Source organism: Mixophyes fleayi, chromosome 4 (genome assembly GCF_038048845.1).
Source record: "Mixophyes fleayi isolate aMixFle1 chromosome 4, aMixFle1.hap1, whole genome shotgun sequence".
In the NCBI taxonomy this organism is placed as follows: domain Eukaryota; kingdom Metazoa; phylum Chordata; class Amphibia; order Anura; family Limnodynastidae; genus Mixophyes; species Mixophyes fleayi.
The window spans coordinates 235,964,735-235,978,112 of NC_134405.1; the positions used below are offsets into that span (position 1 = coordinate 235,964,735).

At 36.9% G+C, this 13,378-nt stretch overlaps 1 protein-coding gene across 2 annotated transcripts in view; it reads right to left on the minus strand.

Moving 5' to 3' along the window:
* Nucleotides 1-517: 517 nt before the first annotated feature.
* Nucleotides 518-13,378, minus strand: part of PTPRB (protein tyrosine phosphatase receptor type B) — a 97,818-nt gene continuing 84,957 nt past the window's right edge. For both annotated transcript variants that reach the window (XM_075209523.1, XM_075209524.1), the window contains 4 exons: nt 12,509-12,672; nt 10,874-11,009; nt 6,102-6,222; nt 518-6,019 (listed from right to left, as the gene is read on the minus strand). In XM_075209523.1, coding sequence (XP_075065624.1) covers nt 5,997-6,019; nt 6,102-6,222; nt 10,874-11,009; nt 12,509-12,672 — 444 coding nt within the window. In that variant the 3' untranslated portion in view covers nt 518-5,996. The remainder of the gene's footprint in view (nt 6,020-6,101; nt 6,223-10,873; nt 11,010-12,508; nt 12,673-13,378) is intronic.

Consider the following 13,378-nt stretch of genomic DNA (forward strand, 5'->3'; position numbering starts at 1 on the left):
TTTGGACTGGAAGACAAGGGCTTCTGTTTGGACTAGAAGTTAAGGGCCTCCTGTTAGACTGGAAGACAAGGGCTTCTGGTTGGACTAGAAGACAAGGGCCTCTGGTTGGACTAGAAGACAAGGGCCTCTGGTTGGACTAGAAGTTAAGGGCATCCTGTTGGATTGGAAGACAAGGGCCTCCGATTGGAGTCTGGGAGTTGCACTGCATGGGCAAATTTTATTGCATTTAGGATATTTCACTTCTTATTCCACCCAATTTCCAGTATATTAGGACCAGTGTACTGGGTGTTTATGATCAGCGCTATATAGTTGAAGATAAAGTTCTATCTTCAGCCAAAGAGTTTGAGGCAATGTTTTGTGAAAAAATAATTTGTCCCAATGCTAGAACATAAATACAGAATGCATCACATGAAGTTTACTTATCTCCAGTTATATGGTTAATATGGTTTTCAGTGTCTACTATACAGTAGTTACACTTGTGTAGATATTAGCACAAGAAATAGAAGAGAGAATAATATTGAAGTTTTTAACTTTTATTTGCACTTAATGTGAAAATGCCGACAGACACAACAGTCTTTTACAGGGAGTAAAAAAAAAACATGACACTTCTTATTACATTGTAACTGAAATAGCAAAACTGTCCAATAACACAGCATTGAACATCCATGTTATATACAAACCGGTAATCCTAAAATAAGAGTAAAAATACTGAGAAAGCTTACAAAATGCTGTTACATTTTTTCACAGTGTTTGGTTTCAACCCTTGTAAAAGAAGTCTACTGCTACATATACCAGGAAAATGAAGATTCTGGAATATTTATATCTCACTCCCAAGGCACAAAGTTGATATTTCAAAGTGACTGATCTCAACCATAAGGAGCAGAGGAATATAAAAAAAACAGGAACTATCAGGACATTCACAATGAATCTCTATTGTTGTAAATAGACTTCATCAAGACATTTGCATTTAAACTGAGGGGTAGATTTACTGAAGCTTCTAAAAAGGAAAAGTTGAGGTATTGCCCATAGCAACCAATCAGATTCTAGCTATCATTTATCTATTACAGTCTGAAAAATGATAACTGGACTCTGGTTGGTTGCTATAAGCAACACCTCCACTTTTCATTTTTAGAAACTTTAGTAAATGTAGCTAGACTACAGTAAATGAAACTAGACTGAAATAGGCATCTTACATTTAATAATTAAGCAACATATTTTGGGTTACATCAGTTTTCAACTTTCAGTCATTGCTGTTTAGGAAATGGCATTTTAAGTAAGCTTTATCAGGAGGTTTTTTTGAGTGAGCAGAGTTTTCTCAACAAAGAAAGACAACATAATATAGTCCATTGTTCCACTTTATTTTGTATCTTCAAGGGGTCCATCAAATTATACTTAGTTATAAACATAATGGGGCTCATGTAAATTTGGACATGTCCCTGTTTTTTGTTGCTCCTGATGTGCACAAAGCACAAATGCTAATGATCTGAACATATGGCCATAAATGTGAAATTCATGCGTGAGTCTTTTCCTGCATATGTTTGGTACATAAGTCCCAATATTTACTATTCCAAATTATTTGCCTTTTGACGTGTAAACAAAGTTTTGTCTATATATTTTCTTGTGGTCGAATCCAAGATTCCAGACAGATCTCCTACAGGTAAAGATGTTCAATAGAGCACTAAGAAATCTTGATAGCTTATTTGTACACTGAAATTTAAAGTTGATATGTGTGTGCTACATGAAAAAAACAGTCAGTATTTAACTTATGTGCAAAATAGAATACTAATTTGCACCCCTTGCATTGTAACATTGGTTTTGTCCAGGAGACTGAAATAAGAAGTTTCTTAAGTTAAAATCTTTAATGAATCAAGCCCATGTTTACCAGCTATCCAGATTCATACACACAGTCAGTAAAAGGTAAAATCAATTCATAGAGTTAAACAGTTTACACTGTGTTAATACTTCAACTTGAAGGAGAATTATTTTATGCAGGAGAACAGAGTGAAAAATGCTTTTTCCCAAAAACAAGTAATATTCATTAAATGCTTAATACGTTCTGCCTTGGTAGTGAAGTAAAATGTCTGTCCAGCATAATTTCTATATGTAACAAATACTTTGTTATGCAATACATGTATTTATTAATACATTACAACAATACAATTATTATTTCAATAAATATGATTAAACATAATTTAAAAGCAAAAAAAAAAATGCTACAGTATCTTAGTACAAGCTATATACCAAACTCATCAAGTGTAACAAGTTTGAGAGCTCTTGTTATCATATCCTGAGTATGGTATATGAATACTTAATTTATCATTGTATAGTATGGAGAAACATACAGCACTGAAGTGCCACTTACCAGGAGATATATTATCCTGTGATAATGGAAATAGTTTTCTCTATAGTTATTTTATGGATTCTAGGAAGTTTGATGGAGGTTTCTAAGCTTCAAATAATCTGAAAGAGTATTATCTGTTAGAATGAGAGAGCTGAAACTCATCAATAGTTACATGATATGCTGAAGGAGTGGGGTTAAAATGGTAATATATATATATATATATATATATATATATATATATATATATATATATATATAAATATATATATATATATATATATTATATATGTAATTTAGAGCACAGTGCCTAAAGTATACTAAATTACATTTAAAGTTACCCCTTTCATTCCAGATGTTTTCACTACCATTTGCATCCTTATTAATTTTTAAAGTAATGCAATATACTCTCTGCCAGTTACAACTGGTGTTGAGTAGTAATGTTAACATTTGAACTAAGCAAGTATTGAAATTCCCAGTTTACGGTGGTTATAGTGCACAGTATGTAAATTTTATTGTGGGCGCATAATATAGATAAGGAAAGCAGGTGACCAGACCACATGTTTTGATGTGGTTGCTGTAGGGATGAATCTATGGTCAGCTATGCTCTTGCTGTATATTACATTACCATAGTCATATCTTTATGTGGTTATTTTGCTTTGTGTTTGTTTTTGAAATATTTTGTTCTCATTCTATGGATCTTTGATGTGAAGAAATTTAACATAAGAGCTTTTGTTACTAGAGATTGATAAATCAATTTGGCAAATTCGGAATTGTTGGTGAATTCTAGAGATTCTATATTTGCAAAGTAATTCACCCAAAATTCAGCAAATAATTAATGCCCACTGTGGAATCAGACCAATCCCAATGAATATAAAGAAGGAAATCACAAAGCATCAACTAATGTCACATGTTTATAATCTTATAAAAGGAATATACATAGCTGAGTAATAGTACTGCAGTATTGCTGACTGGTTGTTTTTTTTCCCTTACAACCTAACTACACCATTCTGTCTTCTAGAAACAATTTCAATACACTCACTGACGCGAAAAGAAAATGTTTCTGTGTTTTTTTTTAGCGCCATTACCTATGTTTAGGTATATAAATAATTTCACAGTGATAAAAACCAATGTATTTATTAAAATATAACAAGTAGAAAATGGGCATTTTTTTCTGCATCTGGAGTCAGTCTTTGTGCATAACGCGCCCCTCTCCTGCACAACATTCACAGAAACAGAAAGTGCGTTACAAACAATTGTACTGTACCATGGTAAATGGAACATTACATTGATTCTAAACAAACATATTTTGCAAAAATAGAATCTAGATTCCAATTTTTTTTATTGCCGTAAATTTTGAGTCACAATTCAAGCAAATTAGCACAAATGAAATTTCGGGAATTTAATAAATTTCCATCAGCGATTTTTTCTTAGACACACTGTTGACAGGCAGATGAATGTTTTCAAATAAAATTATATTTATCCATTGCCAATACAGCAATATTTTAGGTTGCCTAGCATTACACTTTTTAAAGATAAACTTTATGTACTTAAGTGTATCTATGGATTAAGAACAAATAAGTTATTGGAGAAGCCCACTGAGATACATTGAATCAGAATGCTCCTTTATCTAGTGAACAATGTAGTGACCATTGAGCTATGAACATTCTAATTACCATGGTAACCAGATCTGCTTCACATTTAAGGCTGCTTGAAAAAGCTTGTAAATGTCACTCAGAAACAACCTTTGTATGTCATTTAGTATGTCAGGATCAGTGACTATCAGGTTATAAAAATAAACCTAAAAATATTACATATGCTTGTCAGGCTATACTTTGATACAAAAATATATTTAGTATTAATTTGTAAAGCAGATATAAAGCGCTATAAAAAGCTTCTGATAAAAATATACACAGCTAATAAAAGTATTCAGTTTCTGCAAGAATGCAGTAATTAATGACATAAGCTGAAATGTCAAAGTGCTAATCTTTATATATTTTAAATTCATTACTATAACATTATCTGAACATGCTATTAATTTACATTATATGTGCATATCATACATTATACAATATGTCTTTATTCTGTGTTGTATTGTTCAAACACATCATTCTTCAATATTGTAGCTTGATGAATACATGCGGTAAACACAGTGGCAACAGTTTAACAGGCAATTCATTTTCTGCCACTAGAAAGTATATATTGGCACCACTTATCAAGTGCCAAAATTACACAACAAATCTCCCATGTTACATAGTTCCAAATAGCTTATCTTGCAATTGTATGACTCATTTCGATCAAAATATGCAGAATTTAATAAGGACTTTCCTCCCATGTAGCACCAAAATACAGAAGGCTGTGCTCACATCACTACATTAAGACTGAGCAAAAGTGTAAGCTATTTGATGACCTAGGGGTATATTTGCTAAATTGTGGGTTTGAAAAAGTGGAGATGTTGCCTGTAGCAACCAATCAGATTCTAGTTATCATTTATTAGTACATTCTACAAAATGACAGCTAGAATGTAATTGGTTGCTATAGGCAATATCTCCACTTTTCAAACCAGCAACTTAGTAAATATACCCCCTAGAGCAGGCTTGGCTAACCTGTGGCACTCCAGGTGTTGTGAAACTACAAGCCCCAGCATGCTTTGCCAATATACAGCAGCTTATTGTTGGGACTTATAGTTTAACAAACACCTGGAGTGCCACAGGTTAGCCAAGCCTGCCCTAGAGTGTTACGTGTCTGGTATGCACTTAAATTGTTTTACAACTATTGACCTTACTGCTTCAACAAATGATCCACATTCAGTTCCTTCTAGTCCTGGATAGGTTAATATATTGTGTTATCTACTTGAAAGACTTTGGTTACTGTCTCTTGCATATTAATAAGGGTAACATCCATACAAGAACCCATCGACTCTGGGGGCAAGATTTGCTGATTTTTATAGCTAATTGCATATTAAAGATGATATACCCCTAGCTTTAATCTGATATGCAATCCCCAAGTGCATAAAAGCCATTCTACTTATAGTAGATTGCCCAGTAAGTGACAGTAATGTTTGAATGGCAAGTGGTTAAGCATTTGTGCAAAGACAGTACTGCAAATTGTAAAGTGAGATCAATCTTGTATTTATATGTAAAACATATTTTCATTTCAATGGCAGAGCCCAGGACCAATCGCACCCTTATTTATGAGGTAAGCTCCCTCATATTTCACTGGCAAATACCTTCTGTGCCTTTTATCTACATAAAAATAATGTTCTTAGCCAAATGCTGTTTGACAGAAGATACAGATCTCCCTGGCACAGATGTAATTGGATAACATTTCACTGAGATATGAAGGCAATAATGCAAATGTGTTGGGTACATTGACACAATGTAAAACTTCATCTATTTCGATGTTGTCATATTTCATTCAGAGTCGTCAATTTTAACTTGGAACAAAATGTTCTCAGGCAGGAGTTAAGTAAACAATCTGTAAACAAATATATATATTTACATATATCATAAGACCATAATGTACAGTTAAATTATATATACCTTACACAAAAAGCGCCAAACAAATAAATTACTGAAGACATACATCATGTCTGGCGCTATTTAGTGATTTATAAAATGTAGCTTTGACTTGCTTGTAGCAGGTGGTATTGGCGGACTTAGTGTCTGGCATACACGTTTTCTGGAAAATAAAGTAGGTCTGGTTTGTATTTAAGACAGGAAAAATAAAATTGTTTTCCCCTATTTGTCAGTTTTGTCCTCACCTCTATGATATTCTGGATTCACATTCTCATAAATTGGAAATAAGGGATTATCCTGTTCATTCCGCAGTTTCCTTGCTCTTAAGACATCTCGGACACATTGATGCAAATAAACATATTGGCACTGCAAGACAAGGAAAACAAAGTATATCATGTGGGGGGTGGTTTGAGAATTCTGTAAAGAACAATCCATCTGCTGCAAAGAAATATGCAAATACAGAGTTTTCTTATTCTGGTACCAGCAGAGCCTCCAAGAGGATTTTTGTGCCCCAGAGTATTTGAAAACTAGACTGTGTAAATAACAGAACAGTAAATGGCTTTGTGGCTTATGAGTGGGAATTTGTATTTGTAAACATGTTCCCTTACTTATCAGTAATATTAACCTTTGTTTTCCATACCAACTGAATGACTTTCTTTTTACGTATATTGTGTAACAACCAGGAAACCCACTTAGATTCAGTGTGGCTTGTACACCTTATTCTGCCTGTACAATTTCATAAGTAGAACACTGATCCATTGTAACACATTTAGACTAAGTTAGTGAACAACACTCCATGTTACCTCGGTGGTAGTCAGCATATCGATGCTGACTACCCCAAGACTCACCCAACCTGTCTATTCCGAAGAAGCTGGTTCCCGACCCAGCCCGATGACGACTCCTCTTCACCTCGACAGCAGCCAATGACGATGAAGCAAGAAGGCAGCTGCAGCTGATGACGTCATTGAGTATGCCAACGGCATTATCGCTGTTGTTAAGGGAGTGAGGTAAGTATGCACCCATGTACAATGCATTTTAGAAAGGATTATACATTGTACATAGGTGCATACTTACCTCACCCCCTTAACAACAGCGATAATGCCGTTGGCATACTCAATGACGTCATCAGCTGCAGCAGCCTTTTTGCTTCATCGTCATTGGTTGATGTCGGGGTGAAGAGGAGTCGTCATTGGGCAGGGTCGGGAACCAGCTCCTTCGGAATAGTCACGTCCGGGTGAGTCTTGTCGGTCTTCTCGGCATCGATATGCTGTACCACACCCATATAGTTTGAAACAATGTTAACAAATAACATAGAGTGGTGGGTTTTTTTTTCTGGTAAATAAAAATTAACTAGCTTTCCATCACCTAGCTTTTCTAAAGATCATATCTCAACCACTAGTGTTTGTAATTCAGGACAGAATAATTACTTAAGAAAGATAATCTAATTTTAAGAAAGCTGTACTTATAAATCTAATTTAAAGTATGTCAGCAGAAAGCCAGAGTACTTGCAGGACATGTGTCACAATACCAGTGATGAACATTGACTAAATTTCCTACGCTGACCAGTGAAGAGGATCATTAATGACCTACTGGTACAACTCTGCACTGACAAAACACTACCAGGCTGAGCTACTCTCTTGTTCTCTTGGCCCCAGTACCGGGGCTGGTGGAAAGTCCCAGATGTCCTTGGGTGCTGCACCCCTCCTCCCCAACTTCTTACTTTAGCAGGTGTGAGGGAAAGAGGTGGGCCAGTATCCTCTGCCCATGTCAGAATGGAAGTGTGGAGCTGGTCTGTGACATCATAGTCCAGCACGACACTCTCATCCCATTAATGACATGGAGGAGCCAACAGCTTCATAGGTAAGAAGTTAACGGTTACAGCCCCTCCATTTCAGCAGTCGGCAGTGCTACTTTCTGCTGAACAAATGCATTTTCATACTATGGGGAACACAACAGGGTACTGGCAAACTTTTTTGTGGTTTGGTCTGTCAAAGGTTTGGCGATAGTGCTGTACTGGTTCACAAATTTTGTATAATCCCTAGCAGTATTCAAGAAGGCCTCTTTGGTAGGCTCAAGCCAAACTTTACCCCCTTCAACTCGTATCCCAAGAACTGCACCTCTACTATCATGCCCATTTGACATTGTCTGGTCATATAATTAGCACTGCAACATGCATTTTTAAAGATGACAATGTAATTTAAGTAAGCCTGAGAGAATTCCTGACATCCTGCCAGAATATGATTCACCATCCACAGGAAGGTAGCTAGAGCATTCTTCATGCTGAAAGGTATTCCTGTAAGCTTACAAGGAATGAATACAATGAAATAAGCTGAATACAACTTATCCTCCCGGGTCAAGGATATTTGCCAGTACCCCTTTCCCAAATTCAAGGTGACATATAGAGGTCACTACGTAGTCAAGGAACCAAAAAATGCTATGCACAGAAAGTCATCTGTCACCTTCACTTTGGTCATTGATAACTGACACAGAACTGGGTGGAACAGTCTTTCTCTTTCTTGGAGCCATGGACTGTGCAAGCAGCCAGGTTCTTGGACTATTACTCCCATCTCTATAATTTCCGACACTTCCGTCTTATCATTTTAAGTACCATGGAGCCACCAGTATGCCAATGCTGGATGGAACTGGCCTCCCCTGAGACTAAATGGTGAGCCACCAGATGGGTATATCAGACAACTAGTGAAATGGAGTCACTGTTTTCCTAATGCCTTCCACAATTGTCCAGTCTGTCCTTTGGTCAGCAGAACTCTTACCTGCACCTCTTGCATTCCTAACTCATGCTTATCAGCAGCTAGGAGGTCTTGGAGTAGGTCCACTCCCAAGGCATCCAATGGGGGACATCACATTGCCATCGCCCCTACAACTCACTTTCTGTATGCTTTTATCCTATGGGATGTTCACAGCCTTTAGTCCACTGTAATTAGTGTCACAGCTTAGGAAATATATGTCCATCATCATATGCAAAAACCTTACTACCCATACTATTTTGTACCCATCAGTTGTTGGCCCAGGTCATACGAAGGTCAAATAAAGAAGCATCTATCTGCTGTGCTGTCATAAAATGCTCACAATCCTCTCCTCCCCAGATCTACGCCTTTGTCAATGTGTTGAAGCTGTGAGTTACTAACTAGTGAGCACCCACTGGTCATGCTTGCTTCCAGTGTTGGCGCTGTCATATTTGCTGGGGACAGTGGTTTCAAGGGGGGGTGGCACTGGATACTGCATTGATAAAGCAACTAGCTCTGCCATGTCCTAAAATGTTCCCATCTCACACATCTGTTGACAAGCCACCCAGTGCCCCTGCTTCCACACACCCCTTGTTGTAGCCTCAAAATAGCATTACTGAAGCCATAACTATGTCCTGCAGCTCTCCCCAAGCAATGGATACTTGAGCCATTTTGTTTTTGGTAATCTGTGACCTAGAGACCAAATAAGGGTGTACCAGTGTTATTAATTTATCAAAGTCCCTAAGCCCTTGAACCTCATAACACATATAACCCACACAAAGATCTTTTGGGGAATAAATAGCATATGTATTACAGTAACTACATCACATTTAAGAAACCGGAAAAGTGTCTCTGGTAACTTCCCGTTAAGACAGGTCCCAGACAGACATAGACTTTTATTACACAGTGCCTAATATCCCTCTCTCGTCACAATGTGTAATAAAATAAATTCAATATTTATGGTAAAAGGGAACCAAGAATTGGGTCCAGAAGGTGAGATCTACCGGATATCATGGATATCAGCATTACAAAGAAAACATGCAATAAAATACAGGGTTATATCCTTTTTATAAAAAAACTTGCAGATGAAGCAACAATCTTTTATCCTTATGCAATCTGGTGCTTGTTAAAGAAGAACATGCACTGGATAATGCTGCAGAATCTCACCATAAGTAAGTATTCCAACAACACTATACAGCAGAATGAATTAATAATCATCTCTATTCATAGACTATATAGTCTGAAAACTGCAAATATACACACAGAGTGCTGAGCGCCACTGTGCAGAACGTGAAGAAAAAGTGAAACTAAAAGATCTTACGCCGGAACTTTGTACCTCTGAGAAAAGTCATTGTGTAAACTTTTAGTGAAACTTTGCTAATTTTTATATGGGACTTGTTTTAGAATATATCAGTAAGCAGAATGCATTTTCAATTTTTCTTTACATTATTCTAATCAGAAACTATCATGTGCTATAGCTAATAATCATTATAATTTCCTATGCATCAGAAACTATTTTTATTTTTATTAAGTATATAATAATTCTGCAGTACAAAACAAAAATATAAAAATTGTTCACTTGGCTGACTGAAGTATTTAGCGTGTATTTTATGCATTTGGAACAATTCCCTGCATGAGATCACTTTGTAATGCTTCGGATAGGACAGTCCCCCTTGAAAAACACAGAGAATATTGAATGATGAAAGCATACCAATTTTTCAAAGATTATTTCCAGTACTTTCTGTACTTAAGATGAACGTCTTATGCAGACAAACAGAAGATGTCTAGTTTCAGGTTTTGATAAATAACATATTTGATGACAGTTTTGTATCGTAAATAATTAACTGCTACATGACATTAGCACTAAGAGTCCCAAGCAGCAGTGATTAGCAGACTTACAGGCTATTTGTGAGTGAGAGGTAGGACCCTGCTAAATATAGATAATGATGGGAACCACCACCAAAGTGCTGTTATTGGAAAGGGAGTGAATTTATTACAGGAGATAATTAAAGTGAAATCCCCCTTTAATAGGATCTAAGCTATAACCACTGGGTTTGACTTACTTTAGTTAATAAATTAGCTTTTTAATTCATTGACATATGCTCTGAACGATACTGGTGTGATCTCATTCAGAGCGTTTTACTCATCGACAACAGAAACGGTGTCATGAGTCATGATAGTCAGCTTGCTTGAACATAGGCATACTTTCATACTTCTCACATTCTGTTTACTTGTTTATTTCATCATTGCTTTTACATCTGAGCCTTTCTTACCTCAGTCTGCACCATGTGAACACGGTGAAGTCGTAGATCATGCACAGCTCCATAAATATCCACTGAGTCTTTTGTGTCCACTTGTTGAAGGATCCGGTCCAGAGCAATAAATGTCCCTGTTCTGCCAACACCAGCACTGAAAACACATGTAAGAATAGGGGCCTTAAAATCCAGTGGTCAGGATGATATTTAATAGATGTAGGACTTTTCTGGGTGCAAACCATGTGTTTCCCCTTTACTTCCCTCTATTATATATTACATTATACACACAATCAGGCCCGGCGCTCCCATTAGGCAAGGTTAGGCACTTGCCTAGGGCGCCAGGCTCTGGAGGGCGCCTCAGATTAAAAATTACTTTAAAACTGTGCGACGACACCGCTGACCATACCTTTCAAGGCCGCCGCACAGCTTCAGATACATCCACAGGGGGAGGGAGGGACTATTGATCATCACCACCGCCACCTCTCTGCTCAGTCTCCTCCCCTCCACTCACTGACTATCGGGCTGTGACATCATCATCACGGCCTGACAGTGACAGTGAGTGCAGGGGAGCAGAAGGAGCAGAGAGGAGGCAAGTTAAGGTAAGAAAAGACAGGGGGGGGCACCGATTTTGAAAATTTGCCTAGGGCGCCAAGGACCCTAGCACTGGCCCTGCACACAATGTTCTTTGGCACTCTGTTCTTTCATACTGTACTCGCGCTTTGAGCCTGGAGATATCTTTTATTGTATCATGACTGAGGGATTTGCTGATCTTTTTACTTGCAGTATGAGGCAATACCTAATAGAACACTCTAGCTATAATGTTATAATATAAATACACCATACATTTAATATTAACATCAATGTAATCTTTATAATATTGCCTTAAGGTCTGGATTACCCATAATGAAATCTTTGAAACTGCCTTGGGCTTGGGACTCTAACCAAGACAGAAGATGTTTTATTGTGCAAAAGATATTATTGGTCTCACTCACTGCTGTCTGTTGCATTACTGGTATACTGGGTATACTGGTAAATGGAGCCAGCTAATATGCTTAAAAGCTGCTGTAGATTATGCTAATATGTACACCAGTAAAACAGGTAATAACAATTTGAAATGGAGCAAATATTGAGTGTCAAGAAATGATGGTTAGGGCCCTGAAAAACAAAGACCCTGGGAAATTTGGTAGAGATTTCCTTGCAAATCTTGATGTCAGCAGTGCATTAAAACTACCAAGCCATGACATCCAGATCCATGTAATTTGCCAGATCACCAACTGCAATAATTACTTCAACAGCATGATTCTTCCATGCTCATAATAAAATACAGTAAGCCCGTCAACGCAAAACCATAACCTATATGAATAGTAGTACGTGGATGGAAATTGATAAACTACATTTTTTTTCAGCAGATTTCTATCCAAAATTATCTGTCCAGCACCATAAATTAGACTCAAGACATGATTTAGGTTTCCTACTTTATCACTGTGTGTTTAATATGTTATTTCCTGCGGTTGCAAAGGTGTTTGTGCAAACTGTACTGTTATAATATGTAAAGGGTCTCACGTACAGAGTATTGCATTTTGAGTATACCCATAATTTATGATAGGTATACATCAGAAAAGTGTTAGCAGAAGCAAATTGCTTTAGCTGTACCTGCAATGAACTACAGAAGGACCAGTTCCCGGGGTTCTGTTTATATAATCTCTGACAGTTCGTACAAACTGAATCAAAGATTGAGTGGTTTCCGGGACTCCATGATCAGGCCACACAGTATAATGGAAATGGCGGACCAGACGGGCAGCATCTAGTTGATCTTCCTGTAGAAAGAAATGAACTATTTTTATCCTGTCAATACTATACATTTACAAGTTGTTATGTTAATATCATGGTCCTACTTATATAATCAAGCTTTTTACATATAAATTTCCATATTTCTGTGGAAGGCAAATCTTGTCAGTAGCAGGCCAGTAGGAAAATTATAGGTCAATTAATTGCTGGTCAGTTGTAAATCACTTTGAAATATACAATATATGGCAAATGATTTGTGGGCCCTGAGTCATTAAGGAGAGCAAAGCATAAAAAAGGAGTAACTTTGGGCAAGACCATGTTGCATTGTGCATTGGAGGGGGAGGTAAATTTAAAATGTGGGGACAGATTTATAGTTGAGGTAGGGCATGTCCTAGATCATCTTTAATTTTCAGTGTAAAATAAATCTAGCAAGTATTTGTAACTTATCTGCAAAATAATAAATTAATTTTCACCCCTTGCATTGTAACATGGTTTGTCCCGGAGAACATTTACTTTTTTTGCATTACTTTCCTTAATGACTCAGGCCCATGGTCTTCAATTTCTATAAATAAAGTCAACATGTATCTTTTATATATCACATAAGTGCAATTTAATGTGCTCAGAATCCCTAGCAAATTGACCTCTGAGAACAATTTTGTCTCAATCCCATCAATCTTCATTTACTGTAATATTGTTTTCGTTTGGAAGGTTATATTGTTAACATTTTGCCTTTAC